This window comes from Leptinotarsa decemlineata, unplaced genomic scaffold, assembly GCF_025532065.1.
Source record: "Leptinotarsa decemlineata unplaced genomic scaffold, Ldec_3_MD MMD2_tig00000010_RagTag_RagTag, whole genome shotgun sequence".
NCBI classification, from domain to species: domain Eukaryota; kingdom Metazoa; phylum Arthropoda; class Insecta; order Coleoptera; family Chrysomelidae; genus Leptinotarsa; species Leptinotarsa decemlineata.
In genome coordinates, this window is record NW_027412538.1 from 3,693,926 (window position 1) to 3,716,617 (window position 22,692).

The 22,692-nt window shown below is 36.8% G+C and overlaps 1 protein-coding gene across 2 annotated transcripts in view; it reads right to left on the minus strand.

The window, feature by feature from the left end:
- Positions 1-22,692, minus strand: part of side-IV (sidestep IV) — a 794,218-nt gene that overhangs the window by 183,003 nt on the left and 588,523 nt on the right. For both annotated transcript variants that reach the window (XM_074171285.1, XM_074171284.1), the window contains exon 7: positions 10,073-10,217. In XM_074171285.1, coding sequence (XP_074027386.1) covers positions 10,073-10,217 — 145 coding nt within the window. The remainder of the gene's footprint in view (positions 1-10,072; positions 10,218-22,692) is intronic.

The window sequence follows — 22,692 nt, forward strand, 5'->3', positions numbered from 1 at the left end:
CACTCAATGAAGACTAGAATATTCTCCATCACGGTGAGGAATCCCGCTTGGCCCATTTTCAATCAAAGTAACTTTCGCAGCTCATTTCAAAAGCTTCAGCGTCGCGATCTTGTTGGTCGTTGATATTTGAACATATGTAAATTCCGGCAGTGATTTGCAGAAAGTCAGTGGTGTTTGCAAGTGAAAAGAATAGAGCTCTATAATGTGTATCGCTTGGTGATCGCTAAATGCAGCATATGAATTCAGTTACCATCTGTAATATTATTTTCAACCACATAACATCAAAGGTTTGGGGTCAATTCATTTCCTCCCTTTGTCAGTAGAGATCACTTCTGATAAAGAGAGATAATTCCAAAGTTACGTCTGAAACGGGAGTGGAAATCATAGCCGGGATATAGAAAATTGACGGGGTTTGTTGAAGCACTGATTTTCGTTTTTGTTAGTGCAATAATATGAGGAATATTTGATTGCAGATGTTGGTGCACTGAGTTTATAATTGAGTCTAGGCCTCTGATGTTGCAGATATCGATTTTGAAGTTGCTAGTGGGCCTCTTAGCAACTGTAGTTACTATATTTATGGAATAGCAAATGGAAATGCGGAAGAAGCACGTTGGCTGTGGTGCCCTCTGAGATGCTACTGGACTTAATAATTTCAACCTAGTTCGGGCTAAATAAGCGCCTTATCACATCAAATAACTGAAACGACTCAAAGAATCACCCTCTGAAGTTTCGTACCGTAGTTAGGAAACCCCTGTTGGAAAGGATAGAGTTGTAGTGATCGGACCAATTGTACATGTGCATTGATGGCATAAAAAGTATTGGAAAGGTTAACAATCTCGAAAAGTGCGTGCACCTTCATGTGAATGGTTAACAGAAATTGTCACGTTCCAAGGTCTTCTGCTTGTGCGCAGTGAAAACGAACCTTTTTCGGATCGGATCGTCATTTGTGATGAAAAGTGGATCTTCTACAGCAGGAGACGTTGAAGGTGGTAGTTGGACATTGACAAGCCACCCAGGCACTTCCCAAACGCGAAAACCCACTAAAAAAGACCATAGCTACTGTATGATGTTCAGCGGCTGGTGAGATCCACTATAACTCTCTGCAAGGCCCATCCGCATGGTTCACAAAATCACTGTCTGAAAGTTAAACAAATTGAGCATCGAATTCCTGCCTCAGCCACTATACTCCCCAGATCTCTCACCAATCAACTATCATCTTTTCAAACACTTCGATAACTTTCTCACCGGTAGAACCTTCGCCAATCAATAGCAGGCAAAAACGACCTTCGTCGACTTCATCGAATTCCGATCAACCAATTTTCATGCTGACGGAAGCAATCGACTTGTGTTACGTTGGTAAAAGTGCACTGTTTCTAATGGATCTTATTGGAACAACCTTACATCATTGGCCAAAGGAAATGTAATATCAAGTGCATGAAACATTTACTTTCATTTCTGGAAGCTTTCCTGTGATTTGTTTCAGCCACCTATCTCAACAAATTTGAACGTTTGATTTTCTCCTCTTTCCTCCTTTCTCAGCACTATATTCGCAGCAGCAGCAGCACTATAAGAAGTTCTGAATAACAAGAAAATTTAATGGTGATCTGAAACATTTGGTTCACCCACTAAGACAGTCGAATGTAACTATATCAACAATATGAAATTGGAAAAGAAATAGAAATTTACTGTACATAGATCAATTCTGATACTTTATACATATCTACACATATTTGAAGGATAAACTTTTAAACAAAATTGCATCCAAATACATATTCTAAAATGGACGTAGGCAAATATCAGATTTCAAGGTCCAGCAGAAATAGTTCTCGATTAAAATTAAAACTGAATGTCCAATTACCGAAACGATACACACTCTGTCTCTTCAATATCCCTCAACCAATTAAAATAATCAATTATAAACATAAATGAACTAGAGTGCATTCTTTTATGATGTAATTGGAGACGCGAATGGTGCCTATTAAACTTGATTATGGCAATTAGTGTCTCACCCTCTGGGAGATACAATTTGGTAATGACATCGTTAAGTTGAATAAATAATATCACCACTTCAATTCTATTGGTTGCCCGTATACAATAGACGTTTATCAGTCAGCCATGAATAAACCCTCAATGTCCTTAGAAGCAAATATTGATTATTTATGGAATGCCAGTTCGAAATTTCATTAAAGCGTTAGTTTTGCAATATGTCGTTCTTCCATTTCGAAACTTATATATGTACAAATGGGAAAAATGTTCATATGAAATAACTTCTTTCCAGTGCGTAATTGTACAAAATAGCATTTCATTTGTTAATTTGTATTGCTTGCATATGAAAATTGGAATATATATCGTTTTTGGCAAATGGCACATTATATAATGAATGAAAAAGTAGCTTCTGAGAAAAAACACACACACACACATATATATATATATATATATATATATATATATATATATATATATATATATATATATATATATATATATATATATATATATATATATATATATATATGAAATCTGAAGTTTTCACGGATAGGAATATGCTAAACTGGTTTTCCGGGTATTTGATCCGTGTATGTGATATTATCTCTAATTTCACCGACGTTTCGACAAAATCTCATTTGTCATTATCTAGGTGTGCTAATACGTGTTCAGAAGTTTTGTTGACCTTGCTCAACTCACTTCTTACTATACTGGTAAAACGGTATTCGTTACGTGTTCAGATATAGAGGGTCCATAAACACTCTACTACCTACTACTTAAATGTTGTTGAGTTTTACCTGAGTTCTTCTTCTTCTTGGTTGACCTCATCTCCCCGTTAAGGTATCGCATATGAAATCTGAAGTTTTCACGGATAGGAATATGCTAAACTGGTTTTCCGGGTATTTGGTCCGTGTATGTGATATTATCTCTAATTTCACCGACGTTTCGACAAAATCTCATTTGTCATTATCTAGGTGTGCTAATACGTGTTCAGAAGTTTTGTTGACCTTGCTCAACTCACTTCTTCCTATACTGGTAAAACTGGTAAAACCAGTTTAGCATATTCCTATCCGTGAAAACTTCAGATTTCATATGCGATACCTTAACGGGGAGATGAGGTCAACCAAGAAGAAGAAGAACTCAGGTAAAACTCAACAACATTTAAGTAGTAGGTAGTAGAGTGTTTATGGACCCTCTATATCTGAACACGTAACGAATACCGTTTTACCAGTATAGTAAGAAGTGAGTTGAGCAAGGTCAACAAAACTTCTGAACACGTATTAGCACACCTAGATAATGACAAATGAGATTTTGTCGAAACGTCGGTGAAATTAGAGATAATATCACATACACGGATCAAATACCCGGAAAATCAGTTTAGCATATATATATATATATATATATAATATATATATATATATATATATATATATATATATATAAACTATAGATGTAGATTGAGTTTTTGTTCTTTATATTCAAGTTTGTTGCCTCATATAATGTGTCTTCCAAAAGTGACTTCTAAACTTTGACAATCAATAACTGCCATCTTACTGAAGCTACACCTGACAAATTAGTTGTCATTTATTCAGTATGTTTTGCCTAATTAGCATGGATGGATATGGCAGTCAACGATACATGCACATTATATATTTGTTTTTTCAAAATGAGTATTCTATACAGGAAACTATTCGCCATATGGTGGATGAATTTGAGTCCACTAGTTCAGTAAACGATCGACCAACACCCGAATTGATTCCTTCTTTCCTTCCTTTGAAAGATTTCCACATGTTTCTGTATAATGACAAAATTGTTCTCAAAAGTACTGTTGTAAATTATTACACCCTAAGGAAAATAACGCCGGCCGCCACTGATAGCCGTAAACCAATTGTGACAAGGGTAAGAGCGCTCTCAGTCCGACCGAAGTTTCGCAGTTCTTCGATGTTCGCCGGCGTTCTAGACATGGCGAGAATAATACTACCGGCTTCGATAGAATTCCGAGGAATTTTTCACCTCAATCGATTGCCAAATATAAACGCCATCCACTCGCCTATCGGGATAGTTTCGCGGAAAGTGCGGTGTAGAGCGATCTAATAAGGCGATAGACGTTTTTTATTGAATGGAACTGGCCGATACTAGATGAAAGTCTATATTTAAACTAAGTAATACAGTTTATTGTATGATTTTCACAATTGAAGGATTTTATAAAAACTACGACACGTGTTTCGCTATACAATAGCTTCCTCAAGCGTAAACTAGAATTTTCTTCTGAATTACAACCATTTTATACTCTAACATATTACCTACTCGTATGCCTACTTTCTAATAAATGAATCTATCTGAAAAGGTCAGGTATGAATTCATTAACAATATTAATAAATTTTTCAAAGTATTGTGAATTTACTCAACTATTTTCACCTGGAAATGAACAGATTCAATAATATCAAATCATTCAGTTCAGTTTGATCGTTCATAAGATACTGAAAGTTTTTGAATTTGTTTATTTGCATACTCTCCAACAGGTTGAGTTTCAAATTTCTCTTTTGAAAATTGAGGGTCTTGTATCCATGGTTGAACTCATGTCCCTCTGTGATCAAATGTGTGGCATATGTGGAATTCATTTTTTCATTCTGAAAACTATTCTTGTGTTTCTTTATGCGGGCTTCGAATGTTCTTTCAGTTTGGCCTATATAAAACATCGGACATGACCCACGTGATAATTTATACACTTCTGATTCTTCTTCACTTCCTTCAAAGATTGGCTGTATAACTTGTTTTGAAATAGAGAGGCTTTTATTTATGGTTCAACTCATGTCTCTCTGTGATTAAATGAATGGCTTGTGTGAAATTGATTTTTTCATTCTGAAAACTATTCTTGTGTTCCTTTATGTGGACTTTGAACATTCTTCCAGTTTGGCCTGTATGAAATATCGGACATAACATGATAATTTATATATCCCCGATTTTTCTGAAACTGAACTTTTATCTTTGTTATTCTTAATGTGCAAACGTAAGTTGTTGGTTTTGAAAGCGATATTCAAACCTTTGTTGTGCAATAAATCTGAAATATTTGTAGTGAGTTGGCTTAAGTAGGTTAAGGTTCTATAACATTTATTCTCTTCCCTTCTAATTGGGAGACTTCCTTCAAAGCTTGGCTGTATAACTTTTTGATAATAAAGAATGTATTAGACTGCTATCATAATCATTGTTGACGGCTATTTGTTTTATTATGTTCAGTTCTTTATTGAAATTCGACTCTGACAAGGGCACATTTATTAGTCTGCGGATCATACTGTGTTTGTCACAGAATTACTTCCAATTCAATTAAATTTTTTACTCATCCTCTAAAGTTCTCATAATGAGAAACCCACTCAGTCCTATTCTGGCAGAGATTTTCATGGAAGATTTGGAGAGAAAAATACACAGTAACCCAGTGGTTACAAGTTTCGTGTATTGGTACAGATATGTGGATGATATCCTGGTATGTTTTACAGGAACGAACAGACAGTTTTTGAATTTTATCAATTATCTCCATCCTTTTATCACATTCAGAATGGAGATGGAAAAAGACGACTCTATAAATTTTTTGGACTTGACAATAACAAAAGTTAACAAAAAACATGATTTTCCATGTATCGTGTACATACAGATATTATCATTCATAATTCGTTCACCCACCCGTATTAACACAAAGTAGTAGCTTTCAACGATATGATCCACATACTGATAAATGGGCTCTTGTCAGAGTCGAATTTCAATAAAGAACATTGATTACTATAGTAGTAGTAGTAGTCTAACACATGCCTTATTATCAAAAAAAGTATACAGCCAATCATTGACAATAGGGGAGCAAAAGCGGTTATTTCGGGATTTACTAAAGCGCGGCAGATTAGTATACAGGGGGATACCTTGTACCCGGTTAAGTACCTCCACCAAATATGAGCCCCATTTATAAGGCCGCCTATGATGGATAAGGGATCAAATTAGTAAAAAGAATTGATCATCAGAAATTCTCGAGCGCGTCAGATTAAGGTAGGGTGACTTAATTACCTGCTAAAAAGTGTATATTCCAGCAATCTGACAATTTAAGAGTGACGTAAAGAAAGGGGAGGGCAGCAAAGTTGTAATTTCGACATTCTCGAGCGTAGCTAATTTTTTTTATTTCGAAGGAAATATTTCAAAAATAACGAAAAATATATAATCTGACAATTTCCACAAGCCGAAATAACAAAAATTCGTCGATGAAGTTCAATGCATGCAGCTGTGTGATACCTATATTTCCATCTCCGAGTTTCTATTCCTCTTTTCTGTATTCACTATTTCTCTATCTATTACTCTCTCACTCCGTCCCCACTCTGAATTCTGTTGCCATGACGCTATCACAGCTGATCACAGAGACTTGTTAGTAATGAAGATGGAGATGATGATTATTCAATCAATTAATTGATGGATGTAGCCGTTACTACGTGGTAGGAAATCATAATTGAGAAAAGAGAAATTGAATTTGTATGTTTTTTACCACTACTTTTATTTGTAACTAACGTTACTGCAGTGTTTTCCTATAAGGATATTTCCAAACTTATATATTGTATAAGTTTGAAAATGTCCTTATAGGACGAAACTGCAGTAACGTTAGTCACACATAAAAGTGGTAAAAAACATAGAAAGTTTCATTATTCTTTTCTTCATCAATCAATCAATTGATTATAAAAAATTAAATTTTTTTTGAGCATTTGAAAAAAATTATTTTCTTATAAATACAAATATTCTACTTAAAAAACATACACTTATTTATTTGCATGTTATTTCCTGAGCTTTTCAATCAATTGAGTTCAATGAATCAAAAAAACATTAAAAAGAAATATTTTTTGTCAGATTAAGCGAATCCCTCTAGATAATCGTCAGATTATGAGACAGCACGTCTAAAACATGAAGATGAACCATATATATCTTAATCTTACGCGCTTCAGTATTTCAAAATGGTGAATTTTTTACACATTATAATGATGGCCGCGAGTTTGCTTCAGATCGAAATCGTCAGTTTATTGAATGAGAGCTTTTTTTGTTGTACTTACCACCTCCTCAGAAAATCTGACGAGCTCGATTAAATTTTTTTTCCTCTCACTTTTAACCCTTACGTACAAACCACCCACACCATGCAAACGATCAAATTAATATACCAATATTATTAAAAATACGTAGGACATTCATGCTGTCAATATCTGACGCACTCGAGTATGTCCATGCAACAGTATTTTTTTACATATTTAAAAATCTCTAGCCGCTTTCCACACCAATGAAAAGGTATATATTATATAATATTTTTTTCTTCTCATTATCTGAGCTTTGCAATCTAATATGTCTCAATGACGCTCGAGTAAATCCCTATTTTGCATCGTGGGCTCCCCTGCAAGTGAAGAAAAATCGGAAGTATAAAAATTACCGTTATCGTTATCGTCTGATGTTTTGTATAGTTCAAACTAGAATCCCGTTCAGAGCCTGCATAAAGGAACACAAAAATAGTTTCCAGAATGGAAAAATAAATTCCACATATGCCACCCATTCAATCACAGAGGAAATAAGTTCAACCATGAATACAAGTCCCTCCATTTACAGAAGTAAAGTTTGAAACTCAACCTGTTGGAGAGTTTGAATAAACACATGTTAGGAATCGCACGTTGAAAGGTAACACCTCATCAGTCCTTAGCTCGCACAAGTTTCGACTTCTGAGGGTTGTCGTTCGTAGGGGTGCGACAGCTCATTAACGGAAAAACAGATTTTTTTTAACATTCAAAAAACAATTTTTCATGAACGACAAACTGAATTGAATAATTCAGCATTATTGTTCATTTCCAGGTGAAAATGGTTAAGAATATTTACGGTACTTCTGAAAAATTTATTCATATAGTTAATGAATTCATACCTGGTTGAAATGGTTGTAATTAGAAGTAACTTTTAGTTTACGCTTGAGGAAGCTATTATATAGCGAAACACATGTCGCGGTTTTCGTAAAACCCTATATGGTGAAAATAATAAAAAAAACTGTAATAATTAGTTTCGACAGACATTTGATTAATAATTGAGGTTTGAGTTTGTTCCATTTTGATATTGATTTGAATATTCTAAAGAATAATTTAAATAAAATCCAACTAATTTGAATTAGAATTTATTCATTACTGTGTTGAATAGGAAAGCCTGCGATCGTCGGTCGCAAATCAGAATATAAAAAAATATAAAAATACTTAGTTTTTATAATGCTATCCTGACCACAAATACAGAGTGATTCAGCTATACATATATAACACCTTCCCCTTTAATATTATACGATAAAATGAACAAAAAAAAACACAATTGAGAGCCAAAACGTTCTGGAGGTTCAATTTGGCTTCTTCTTCTCAATGAACGATTATTATGATCAAAATCGTCACTTTCGTTATCTTTACCACCACTATCACAACTTTTGGGAAAGAAAGTTTTTGGCTTTCTACTACTCCATCTTGAAACAAAAAAAAAAGGATGAGGGAATCTTCCAAAGAAAGGAAGGAAGTAATCAATTATGAAAATGAGTAACTCCATACATGGACGTGTAGATCATGCAAAGAAGTAACTTTCAGACACAAACTGAAAGAAAGTCCTCCTGAAACAGTTACTTTCATATAAACATTGCATTTCTTTCCCAAAAATTAATCACTCCCGAAAATATAACCCCTTCAATTCATCATATCACAACTTATATTACTGTTTTCACTCACCTCATCATCACTATCTACATGTACAGTATTTACATTATTTACAAGTAAGTCTGAACGAGAAATGATATCGACGTTACTGATGTATTCACAGGTGTAAAATCCTTTTCAATTTGATTTAAATGACGTTTTCATATCATTCCTTCAGTTGTTCGAATTTTGAAACTTCGTTTCCCAAGAACATCTATAATGATACCACCACTTATCAGAATTATGTCTAAAATCGCGAACCCAAACTCTATCGGTTACCTCAAAGTTTTCCCTTTTTCTTCCCTTGAAATTATTAATTCGAATGTTTTGTTTCCTATTGACTGTATTTTTCACAGACGGCAAACATAAATCGAATCTACATCTCAATTTACGTCCTAGCAACAATTTTGCTGGGGTTTCACCTCTCGTAGTTTGAGGAGTATTTCTGTAATGGAACAGAAATCGATTTATTATTAAATTCAAATCAATATTATTGCTATCATGTTTTGCTTTCAAAATTGCCTTTTTCATGATTTTAACTGCATTCTCCGCTTGTCCGTTAGTTGCATGATGGTAAGGAGAGCAAAGGAACAACCTCGTCGCCAATGTTCTGTTTTGATATTAATTTGAATATTCTAACAGAATGATGTAAATAAAATCCAACTAATTTGAATTAGACTTTATTCATTACTGTGTTGAATAGGAAAGTCTGCGATCGTCGGTCGCAAATCAGAATATAAAAAAATATAAAAAATACTTAGTTTTTATAATGCTTTCCTGACCACAGATACAGAGTGATTCAGCTTTACATATATAACAAAGTTGAAATGTTTTGTAGTATTGAAAGTAAAATAGAGTTGTTTGATTATTGTTCAGTGTAGTCAATTATTTGTTAACCCTCGGGGAAAAACATATCAGTACATTTTAATTCAGTTGTCCATATTTTCTCTTATCACTCCTTCTTAATTCAAGTACTTATGTCATTGTTTCTACGCTAACTGGTGAATAATTTGTGAAAATCACAAAATTATTGAGAAAAAGTTGACTGGAAAAAGTGAAAAGTTCAGTTATTTTCAAAAAAAGAGCTTAGGTTTGGTTACTTGAATGACATATTTGATTTTTAGGTCTGGTCCTAGTTCTAGGTGATTCTACAAAACCAACCAAAAAACGCAATATTGTGAATTTGGCTGATACACACTGTATGTGAAAATTTCAATTAAAATCCGTGGATTTTCAAGTATGGACGTGAAACAACAACGCTGCATGTAGGCAATTCAAAGTATTACCCCATGTTCTCAGACTATTAATATCCGATTTTTTCATACTCGTCCAGCGAAATAATCCCCTCAGAGACAAATATAACTTACAATAGACGTTCAATCTCCACTTGTCCTCCAGGGCGCTGTCAGGGATGGACGGATTCTCCGCTCGACAAGTCAAGTATTTGCCGTCGTCGTCGATCACTGGCACGAATGTCAAAATGCTCAGGCTCTGATTGTTCTGCTCCGAGAACTGAAACAAACGAGGGTTTATTGGTTTTTAATTTGTCTGGCGGAGCCCAACATTACTGTGAGTTGTGGGAGTGGCTGTGTGACAAGAAATATTTTGGAAATCTATTTAAGTGAGTTAACGATATTAGTCTCCATTTTTTTAGGAAATTGGAAATTCTATTGGAGCTGGAGAATTTTTTTCGATGATGTGAAATGGAAGGATATTATTGAGGTAGTGTGGATGAATTAAATAAAATTGATAGGGCTGTTTTTCCAACAAAAATTAAATGGTTAAAGTCATTTTAACTTTTCTGATTTATTATCAGAACCCCTCACTAAACTGATCAATCTATGTTTTTCATTTGGAACCTTCTCGGATGTATTTGAAATAGCAAAAGTTATTCCTATCTGTAAGAGCAAAAACAGAGACATTCCTTGAATCCTCATTTTCCACCAGAAAACTTAAATACTCTGTGAAAAATAGAAACCTTGGGATTACTGAAGGTTTAATGCTATAGAAATGAAGCAAAATATGTAGAAACAGCTATCAAAAAATAATAGTTACACAGGTGTTCTACATCAATACAAACAATATAAAAATGGCCCCACTATCTCAATCAAAACAATCAAAGACAATTATTATATAAGCAGAAAACCAAACAGGATAATAATAATTCCACGTACTTGTGGCAAACTATCAAAACATCAACATTGTCAACAATAATAGAAATATATCAAACAAAAATTAAATATCGAACATTTTCAGTGAACACTTCGCTAATATAGTGTTGTAAATCATGCCTTAAAAAAATAACGCCGGCCGCCACTGGTAGCCATAAACCAGTTGTGACATAGCTGAGAGCGCGCGAATGTACGATGTTCGCTGCTATTCTAGATGTAGCAAGAATAATGCTACCTGATTCGATGTTCCGGCGCCTTCGATTGCCAAATATAAAGGCCATTGACTCAGTCAAGTGGAAGTTACAGTGCGGTACGCGAAGCGATCTAGTAAGGCGATAGATATTCGAATAATAGTTGCAGTTTCAGTTGGAGTGTTTGTTGCATTTGAAGTGAAATGAAGTTAGGTTTGATTATTGTTCAGTGTAGTCAATTATTGGTCAATCCACGGAAAACGTAACATTTGGTGTCGGAAGTGGAATAAATGACTGAAAAATTTTCTGTCCCATGGTGAGAACAAGGAGTGCATTGGTTCCTCTCTTTCTGTTGGCATATATGAGTTCCCAACACGACGCAACAGGTTACAGATCATCCATGTTGATAACTAGTAGGGAACTGAAGATTCCGATAGATGTATTGTTTCGCAGTCCTTCCGATGAATCTCAAGTGGTACCCCTTTCAGAGAATGTGAATGACCTGAAGGAAATTGTACACAAACGCGCCATCCACTCGCCCATCGAGACAGTTAAGTGGAAGTTATAGTGTGGCACGCGAAGCTATCTAGTAAGGTGATAGACATTCGAATAATTGTTGAAGTTTTAGTTGAAGTGGTACTTTACTAGTTCCTGCTTGTCAATTTCCCTTCCAGAGATTCTCACTTTTCTGGCCGGAGAAAATAGTATTCTTCCCATGGTTATCGCCTAGGTCTCTTCCGGGTTCACTCGGATCTTCCATTCGAGGTACCAGCGCTCGAGGTTGTCCAATGCGCGTTGCATGTAGACAATCCCGAGCTACCGACCCATGGAAGATGAGAGGAGAGCCGTGTCGTCGGCGTAGAGGGATACCTTCACATGCTCGGACTTCGGAAGGTCACTGGTGTAAAGAGAATACATCGTGGGAGAGTGCACGGCCCCCTGTGGCGAGGATCTTTCTGTTGCCAGACAGAGAGCCCTCTACTCTAACCTGAAATGTTCTGTCTTTCAAGAAAGACCCAATTCACTGGATTAGGCTCTGAGGCAGGTCGAACACAATTAATTCATGCAGAAGGCCTTCGTGCCAAAAAATTTCGAAGGCCTTTGAGATGTATAAAAGGACGATATGAACTTTTTTATTTCGGATCAGGTCCGCGATGGTATTTTCAACCAGTCTCAGAGCCTGTAACTCAGTAGTATCCACCACAGTTCTCTCAGTAGGACGATTATGACGATCGTAAAATGTTTGAAGCACGCGGTACGTTGCCCGAACATAACACCCATTTCAATAGAACAATCTCACTACTTGCACGTGTTGTTTCGTCCACGTCGATTCGGAAAAACTGAATAGCAGATGTTGCTCCAACAAAATGGCCCCGTGTTAGTCCTCAGCTCGCACAAGTTTCGACTTCTGAGGGTTGTCGTTCGTAGAGTTGGGACAGCTGGTTAACGGAAAATTTGATTTTGAACAGATTTTTTTCAATTGCCTAAGTTTGAACCCTATACAAGTGACATTTATTTCCACTATTCAACTTTTATAACTGAAATACTCGTAGTAGAACAAGATGACAACGTTACGGAAATACCTTCACATTATGCTGCTTCTCTTCGTCAATTCCCAAATGGAGCGTTTTCTGGAAGATGGTTAGGCATGATAATTGATATAAATGTATTCTTGATAAATTTGAGGAGAGAAAAGGAAGATATGATGTTGAACTCTTGCAAACAATCTGTGATTTTTCGAATATTTCTACTAGTAGTGAAACAACAAATATCGCAAAGTGATTTCATTCAGAAGAAGACGAATTACTCCAAGCATCACGAACTGAATAAAAACGGAAAAAAGAACCGGAAAGGCAATTCCTGCGACTAATTCAAACGATTCGCTATGAAAAGTGGTCTATATATTTCCACTGTAATTCAATGTAACAAGAACAGCATCTCCCAGAGCTCATTAACTTTGAAAAATTCCATCCGTGTCTGAAATCGTTTGTTACGCATACTTTTGTGACGGCATCTTTTCACTGAAGTTGGAAATTCTTTACAGATTCCTTTCCTTTATTCAATATTGAATGGGTCGCATCTGACAAAAGGGAAAAGCACAGCGCGGTGATTAGGGTGATTTCTTATCCAAATACACAAAAAGGTGGAATCCACTGTCTGCAGCATCCAGGAGAATAGCTAGTTTTGTTCCAGAAGGTTTTATAGGACTGGTCACGGAAACAGACGAGTCCTTCCGTTTGACCCTTATTTATTTTCGTAAATAGGGACTTTGTATAAGCAATGCATTTGAATTTGTTACGTAATGAAGCTGAAACGTGAAATGCAAGATCTCTCACCAATGATAAATTACAAGAAATATGTTGTAGGAAATTGGTGAAAATCCATAGTAATTTCAAAAACTGCACCTCACGATTTTGGAAAATATATCACAACATGTTTCGCTAGCACAGTAGCCTTTTCAAGTGTGCTAGCGAAACATGTTGTGTTATATTTTTTGAAATAAAATTTGTGAAGATCAAATCGTGAGGTGTAGTTTTTGAAAATTATTTCAAATCAAGTTATGCGATGAAATCGGAAGATACGAGATGGAAATCCATAAAGTGTTCGAAAAACACTTTATTGTGGAATCTTCACTACACTGTTTACCAAACCGCACTGCGTGTTTCATATTAATGAACACTACAGGAAAATCCGTAAGCCACTCGAGTTGTGCCTGAGCGGAAGTAGCGATACACGTTGGATTTGAATCGCTGGAGATTGAATGCATTTGGAAAAACGTCCATTCCACATATACGCAGTTCTCCAAATGAACGAGTTCTTGAACAGTGGAGCTCAAGGTATACTGAGTTGAACCTCAAAACGATGAGCAACCGCAGTCGCTCTTGATGGAATCAAATGTGCCAATTCACTTGATCACATTCCGCGATATTATTATATCCGGTTCGGAGACATTTATCTTTTTGGAGAAAACCGATGCCGAGGTTTTCGTGGCATTGGATTGAACATCGAGATCCTCATTAAGATATGCAACCTTCTGCTGCCGGTGAAGATGTGCATCCACAGCCGATCCTGCAATCCAAATGGAATGATGAGACAAGTGTGCTGTCGTCGGCAAAGGGTTGGAGACAATATAGATCTCTGGGGAACACCAGCGTTGATGGTAAAAGTCTTCGAAAGATATCCATATGAAGGCCACTTACAGGAAACGTTCCTTCAAAAATATGAGGAGCCATACACAAAAATGATCCGACAAGCTATATCATCGAAGTTCGGCCAGCAAACTATCATGCCACACACGGTCAAAGTCTTTCCATGGACCACATGTAGCTTTCTGTGCTCGAAGACTTGGTTACTTAAAAAACGGAAATGATTTTTATTCAACTCACTCCATAGAATTGTAATTGTATTGGAATAATTTCGTTTGAAATAATGTGTTCTTCTCTTCAATATATATTATTTTGCAAAATAGAAACACTGAATCAAAGAAACTGAAATAGTCAACTTCCGTCATCCATAAACATTTTGACAAAGCTTGATCGTTGTTTCGATTTCAGTACACCGATCAATTCACCTTTGAAATTCGCAACTTTTTTGTATTTCAACCAATCTTCCAACTATGAAGATTGCTGAGATACTGATAGTGACACGCTTTATAAAAGCAACCTGTGAAAGTAATACGTAAAAACCAACATTATCGAGTTTTACCAAGATCGCTCTCTGGCTTACAGGGACAGGCTTGTCTGGCTATCAGTGGTGCCATCACTACCACACCGTCAGCGACCACGGATATCCTTGTAGATCTACCCCCTCTCCACATTTGTCTGGAGGGAGGGGCTAGATGGACTGTATTCAGACTTATGCATATTGCCAATTGCACAAATCAATTTAATGCAGAGTGCAACAGACTGTTGGTTGACACTGGAAGTCACAGCATTCTGGAAATGACCTCTGACTTTATTCCTCCAACTGTCAACTACGAACTGCCTTATAAAAAACTGTTCCCGAGTAGAGAGAACTGGATCCTTCGGGAGAAGGAAATATTAAGAGCAGATAGTTGTTGGTTCACAGATGGATCAACAACACCTTCCGGTTCTGGTGCAGGTGTTTTTAGTCGCAGACCCAGGACAAAGATATCTACCTACCTAGGAACCTAAGCGACTGTATTTCAAGCGGAAATTTACATTATTGAATTGTGTGCAGAGAGATTGGAAGAATCCAACCTCATACGCAAGTCAATGAAAATATTCTCGGATAGTCATGCGGCGTTGGAAGCTCTTGGCTCCTACCGAGCAACATCTAAATTGGTAGTAAATTGCCAAAAACGACTTTCCTCGATAGGAAGATTCAACAGATTGTCTCTGGTCTGTATTCCCGGCCATACTGGCATGTGAGGTAATGAGGCTGCTGACTCCCTTGCAAAGGAGGGTGCTGCAAGTAGCTTCATCGGACCAGAACCTGTCATTGGTATAGCTTTAGACTTTACCAAACAAACATTGAACACCCGGATGGCAAGAATATTCATGGACTTCTGGGAGATTCTTCCAGGATTGGCTCACTCCAAGGTGCTTATTCACCCTCCGAAGCTTGATACCAAACAGTTGTTGGACTACAGTAGGGATGAACTACGATATCCAACAGGCCTTCTTACAGGTCACTGTCATTTGAATCATCATATGCAGAGACTCAGGCTGTCGGAAGACAGTGTGTGTCTTCCGACAGCAGATCATATACTTTGTGCCTGCCCCGCTGTGGACGAATCAGGTTTTTAGAGTTCGGCTGAGCCGAACTCCTACCTTATGACCTGAAAGACCACTCACCATACAAACTGATCGGCTTCGTTAAGAAATTGGGTTCATTTGGTCGAGTGTGAATAGGTGTGAGCCACAATGAACCCTTGCGGGTTGCGATGGAGGGTCGAATAGGCCCACTCACTTTAGACCTAACCTAACCCAACCTCTACCAAGATACAACACCGTTTTTGTCGACATTCTGCTTCGAAAATGGATTTTATTACCTTATTATCACCTCATTATTACCTTATTATTTCAGTTGTAATAGAATTAATTACTCAATAATGGTTAGTTGTAGAATGTTATTGTACGAAATGAAGATCACTGTAAATAATACTCAAAAAACTTTGTTATGAATACCTTCTAGGAAAGGTACTATTTATAATAATGTGGAAGTTATCATGAACTACTAGTTTTCTAGATATATACGAGTATGATCGTCATTGAATAATTCAGCGATCATGTGTATGGAATAACTGATCAAACCTAAACAATTTCGATAATGTATCCTTTGAACATTTGGTGAGTGAACTGTGTTATTAAAATTGACCTATTAATATCCTGTTCTTGTCATTATTGGAATCAATATTGTTTGTATGCGTTATTTCATGTTCAGTTCCTGCATTATATTACATTGTGATGAGTTTATGGATAATCAATTGATCTGGGAAATGCAATCAAACGTGAAAATAACAAAGATATATGGTGAAGTTTTATGTATACATTCATGATGCAATAACATGTCTTCTGTAGAACTGACGATGATAATTTCAAGTCAATAAAATTGAATATTGCCGAAGAAAAAATGAAGTGTTGTTCAGAGGGTTACTCAAATAATTGTGAATATTGGTTTATATGCGATACAAAACTAACTACAAACTCTGGAAAATTACTTCTTTTTACAAAAAACGATTTTAAAGTCTCGAAGTATTTTGAAATAATCAGTCATTTATATTTCGTAACCGTCACAATATTAATCATGCACTGATATTTTTGAAGCAATTAAGTGGTGAAAGTAGGATTCAACTAACTCAAGCTTATTTTGTACTATCGTTCAGTCAAGTGTAACAGCTGTATGTCACCTGCCGATATTTCTGAAATTATTGAGTTTTGTATCATCAGTCGAGTAGCAGAAATATTTCTTGATTTGTTGGTGTTGGTCATAATTCACGAGTGTCACAAGGCCAGAACTGTGCCGATTCTGAAAACAAAAGACTATTCCATGTACTGAATATTCTAGTCGATATCAATTTTTAAGTTATTTTCATTAGACGGGTTGGCTGTCCTTGTTCATCTTCTACTGCCTGAACCACTGTGCATGCTGTTTTTGGCGAGTGCATTGGCTTGGGATGTGGGGATTGAGCAAACCGGCCATCGGATACCTGCTTCCACGTAGCCCCGCTGGTTCTGTTATTCCCTAACTGAATGACATCCCAACGATGGCTCAATCCTAAGGTGTGTGTATCCGTGCCGAGAGGATGAATGACACTGAGCCCATCAGCTGCCTCTACGGAACCTTCGAGATACCGGGCGCCCTCTCGTCGTAGCATCGCCTTGTCACGGTAATGCGGGCCTCTGCCGTGATTGACCTTCTTTTCCTAGCTACTCGTGGAACTTTCATGGGCAGAGTAAACTTAAAAATTCTTTCCGACGCTGAGTCTACAGAGGAGATGGATGTCGATCTTACGACTCCAACTGATCTCCCTGTATATTTAGATCAGGAGCGAGAGCTTCTCAACTCTCCAACTCCTGATCCAAAAACTGAACCTGAAAAAAAAGGTTTGGTGGTGCAGTCAGGAAACGACTGAGTTGTGTCCTCAAGAGCGGGGTACATTATAAAACCGCCTTGCACCAAATTCTTGAGCGGCGAACGCAGAATCCGTCTCAAATGGAGGAACAAAATCCTCATGAGCAGGTTAGCAAACGTTTGTGTTCAAGTGATGATTCACCAAAACCAGAGGCGAAAAAGCCCTGCACTGTTGAATCTAAGGTATCGTCAGGTGTAGGTGAGGTGCAAAAACCCTCATATGAAAAGGTTGTCGCGGGTATCAAGGTGGGAATTTTGTACTTTGACTATCCGACTACCTCATCAACGATGAAACAGCAGATCATATACTTTGTGACTGCCCCGCTGGGGACCGAATCAGGATTTTAGAGTTCACCATACAAACTAATCGGCTTCGTTAAGAAGCTGGGTTTATTTGGCCGAGTGTGAATGGGTGTGAGCCACAATAAATCCTTGAGAGTTGCGGTGGAGGGTTGAATAGACCTACTCACTTTGGACCTAAGCTAACCTAACCTATTTGTAATGAACAATGTGTTATTGTTACTGATATCTCACAACTCTTACGCTGGATGATACTAGAGCCCAAAAGTGTTGAAACTATGATCAAGTACCAGTTTGTCCTGTTTAGATTTACGACGTCTGTTAGAAAAATAAGGTACAGTTTGTCAAATTTAGGAAGCGACTTCAAGGTCTCGGCTTCCCTAAGATACGCGTGACAGAGCACCCTTCAAGACGATCAAAGCATAGTCTTAATGACGATCTTGTAGTGTCAATTTCGGTGATGTATAGACCGCGACAAAAGTCTGCGCTCTAAGAAACTGGCATTCGAATCGAAATTGAAACGCAAAATTTTGTGTGGCAAGCGAGAGAAATTATTGCTAATGTACTTTTTTTCATGCAACAAGAAGCTTATAATGACATAAGCAGGGACCTAACCTAACCAAGAGCGCTGTGCAAAAGCGGTGGGATCAAGTTTGGGTAGCATTAAAAGAATAGCTCGTGAAATGAAAATGGTGTGTCGTCATCCTCTTTTTCAACGCCTGATAACAAACACAAAAAAAGCATCTAAATCAGATTTTGATGATTGCAACACACGACTTTTTCGTCGATTATTATATTACTAAGAAAAATATTCCCACCTTACGCCGCATACATAAAAAATACGATGACGAAAATGCTCACAGGAGATTTCCCAGGAAAGTGATGAGAAAAATAGGGCTCAGATGAAGAAAAACAAAAAAAAATTGAAAATTGCTCATGAAAAAACTGGCGATTCAGAAATTGCGAAAAAATGTTCTCAGCAAAACAATTATTTATATAGATGTGTATGCTTCACAAACACATGAGAAGAGTTGGAATGATGATTCGAATGAAGGGTTGCTTGCACCAATTTTAAAAGGGCAGGAGGAGAAAAGGGACTTGTTGAAAATTCATATCTAAAATTCAAATCTAACGCAAAATCGGGCGACTATCATAGCGATATGAATTACGACAATTACAAAAAATGATTGCAAGAAATGTTAATTATCAATCTTTCAGAAGGAAAGATTTTATTTATATTCAATGCCCCATACCACAATATTCAGTATTAAAAGTGCCTAACCATGTCCTCAAGAAAAGATGAGATGAGTTAATGGAAGAATATTCCAAAAAAAATTCTTCACAAGAATACCGTTTGTCTCGTTGAGAAAATCCACTATTTTGTCTCGTTTCATCTTGTGTCGACTTCACTTATCTTGATGAGGAATTTTACTTAGTATTTAAAGTTTGCAACTGGTGAACGAAGCATTCATATATTAGAATCGTACTGCACTGGTGCTAATTACTTCAATCTGGTATTCATGGTGTCAATTGTAAAAAATCCAAAAACATGAATATTACCCAACACCAAACCGTTATTTTGAACACCTAGACATATGTTTCAATCACCAAGTGTTTCAAATTAATTTTACAATGTTGCCTTATCTACTGTTTAAAAAAATCTGTTTGAAATCTGTTTTTCCGTTAACCAGCTGTCGCACGCCTACGAACGACAACCCTCAGAAGTCGAAACTTGTGCGAGCTAAGGATTACCGAGGTCTTACATTTCAACGTGTGATTCCAAACACGAGTTGGACGATAGCAAGTGAAGATCGATCGTTCAGACTAGGGCTTGAACCACCGACCAACACGGCCGTCAATTCGAGTGAGTGAACAAAGTACCCACGCCGAACCGCTTGGCTACCGACCGACTAGTCAGGTAAATCTGATAACTAAAATATTATTTCAACAAGCTATATGGTATACTATTAGGTATTGGTCCACCATCGTTATTCATAATAATCTTATATTTACTTATATCTACGCTCTCATAGGCATCTACATGCCTGTTGTTAACTTGTTTAACTAATTTTAATGAACTAAAATCTATGGAATGGTTTTATTGCAAAACATGATGGGCCACTTCCATATTTAAGGTGTGCTAAGTATTCCTTATATCTCATTTCAATAGATCTTTTAGCCTGTCCATAATATTCCTTCCTGTCCTTACATTTAACTATTCCGAATTCCCGACTTTGTCCTTTGGATTTCCTAAAAGGTTCTGTAGTGTATGTAGTGTAGTGTATTCTTACCTAGTTCCTTGAAAATTTTTCCAAAATTTTTCGTGTATTGATAGTATGGAACTGAGATATATTTATCTTGGTTTTTGTGTTGGGATAAAACTCCAGTAATATTCATTACTCCAACAAAGGTTCCAAATATTGCACCACGAATCCAAAAACATGTGAAACGTATTTTTATGATGAACACTTTGTAGGCTTATTTTGAATTGAATTACACCAACCGTACTTCGGGGTCGAACACGAATCCTGAAATCTTGAGTGGAAAGGGAGGTGATACTTCCTTTCAAAGGTCATTGGATCTTCAAACATGTTAAGTTAGATTTTGGATTGAGCCAAGTTAGATGGGGCCATTTTCTGTTTTATTATATAATATATACTGATTATTTGTGTGATATAGATTTCAAACCATAAAAACTTTACGCTTCACAACATGAAACTGTCAAACGACAGTAACTCGTGATCAGTTCGTCTTCAAATTGCCAACTCACTTTTGTGGGAGTTTTCAATGATTGAACGCAAACATCAACTATTTTTCTATTTTTTTCAGTTGTAGGAAAAAAAGATACTATGATTTATCATGTCATGCATTGATGAAGTTTGGCGAAAGATTCATTGGTCCCAATTTTTATTTATCTGGAACTGTTTCTGAAACTTGGTCTTCCGAAAAGAAGAGACGAACAAATTTTCTGCTGATCAGTGTACTTCATTCCATAAGAATCTTCATGTTTTCGAAAATTGATATGTATCCACACGAAGTCAACAAACACCTAAGGATAAAATGAATTGATTGTGTCACACAATGAAATAGTCACATCTTCTAGAATGAGTTGGAGAAGAGAAATTAATACCTTTGACAGTATTGTCAAGGATAATATTCTCTTTCATGCAAATACTTAGTTGATGAAATTATTCATTTCTGAGGAAAATTTAGTTTCTTGGAGACTTAATAACAAATGATTGAAGTGAAACATGTATATAATATTATTCCCAGATTGCGCACGGCTGGTGTAAACCTCGAAGTAGGAATGGGTCAATTGAGGCTGAGCCTATGGCAAGAAGTGCCTACTGCGCAAACTCTGCTGCAGGCAACCAGTGATGCAATTGAACCCAGGTTTGTGTGTGTGATAAACCCTACAAAATACAAATAAAACAGAACATAGAGTCAGATACTACAAATGCACTACGCATATATAGATACGGCTCAAAAACCAAATAAGGCTCAGGATGTGGAGTGTACTACAGATCACTGAGCCTAAATATTAAGTTGGGAATGGGAAAAAATACCAGCCTGGTTCAAACAGAATTGGCTGGCATCTCAACTGCCACAAAATGAATAACCAGGAAAGGAATGTTTGGCAATAACATAAGAATATGCACCGATAGCAGACAAGCAATATTAGCCTTGAACAGACAATGTGTTACCTCATGGCTAGTACTACAGTGCCACGTACCAAGATTCAGCCAAAGCCTCGGTAGATAATAAAATTATCCTGAGGTGGGTTAAAGGACACGACAGGAGTAAAAGTAATCCCATTGCCGAATTTTTAGCCAAGGAAGCGGCTGAACCCAGTGGCACCAACGGCCTGATGACTTCGACAATTGCGGAACTAGCCAACTCAATTCCTAAAGGAAACACCTCCATACTATGTAGCTAGTGGACACACCCCAGTGCATGATGTGTGAACAGGAAGATGGAACCGTCAGGCATGTCCTATGTGAGTGTCTGGAGGTATCGTCAGTAAGAGAGTACGTGTTCGGCGAGTCTTGGCCTACATCTGCCGATATGAAGGAGATGCCTCCAGTGACCTGTCCATCTTCCTGGAAAGGACAGGATAGACAATGACCTAGGACAACTCCTCGAAAAGGTCACATGTGGCCTAAGTGCTGTGGGCCTACAGTCACCCTTCCTACTCTACAGATACAGAAAAAAATCATTCTCAAATACGGCTTGTTGCACTCACATTTGTGGTCATGTGAAAAAAATGGTTTCTATAGCATCATGTATTGCATGAAAATCGAAATTCAATTAATATAATATTCCATTTATTCATACGTTATATATTATGTGAAACGTTGCAAACAAAATTAAATAATACTTTAGTATTCAATGAATAATGGAGTCGAATGATTTAATTACGCAAGCACACAACTACCAATTATTGATATATATTTCATTAATTTATTACGGAAAGCAAGGATGAAAAAAAATCATTTTGTATGGGGCCCGTAAAATCACCACTAGAGTTGAGTGAGTATTTGGTAATTCAGAGAGGTCTGCCATTGAAATCCTGTGATATATTGCAATATTAATATTATTCATGGAATTGGAGAATATTGAAAAATAGGAAAAAAATGTTCTATGAAATGAAGTGAACTACTTTGAATGAAAATACAAATTTGATTGAATTGTCACATAGCACAATATCACCACAGTGAAAACTGTTAT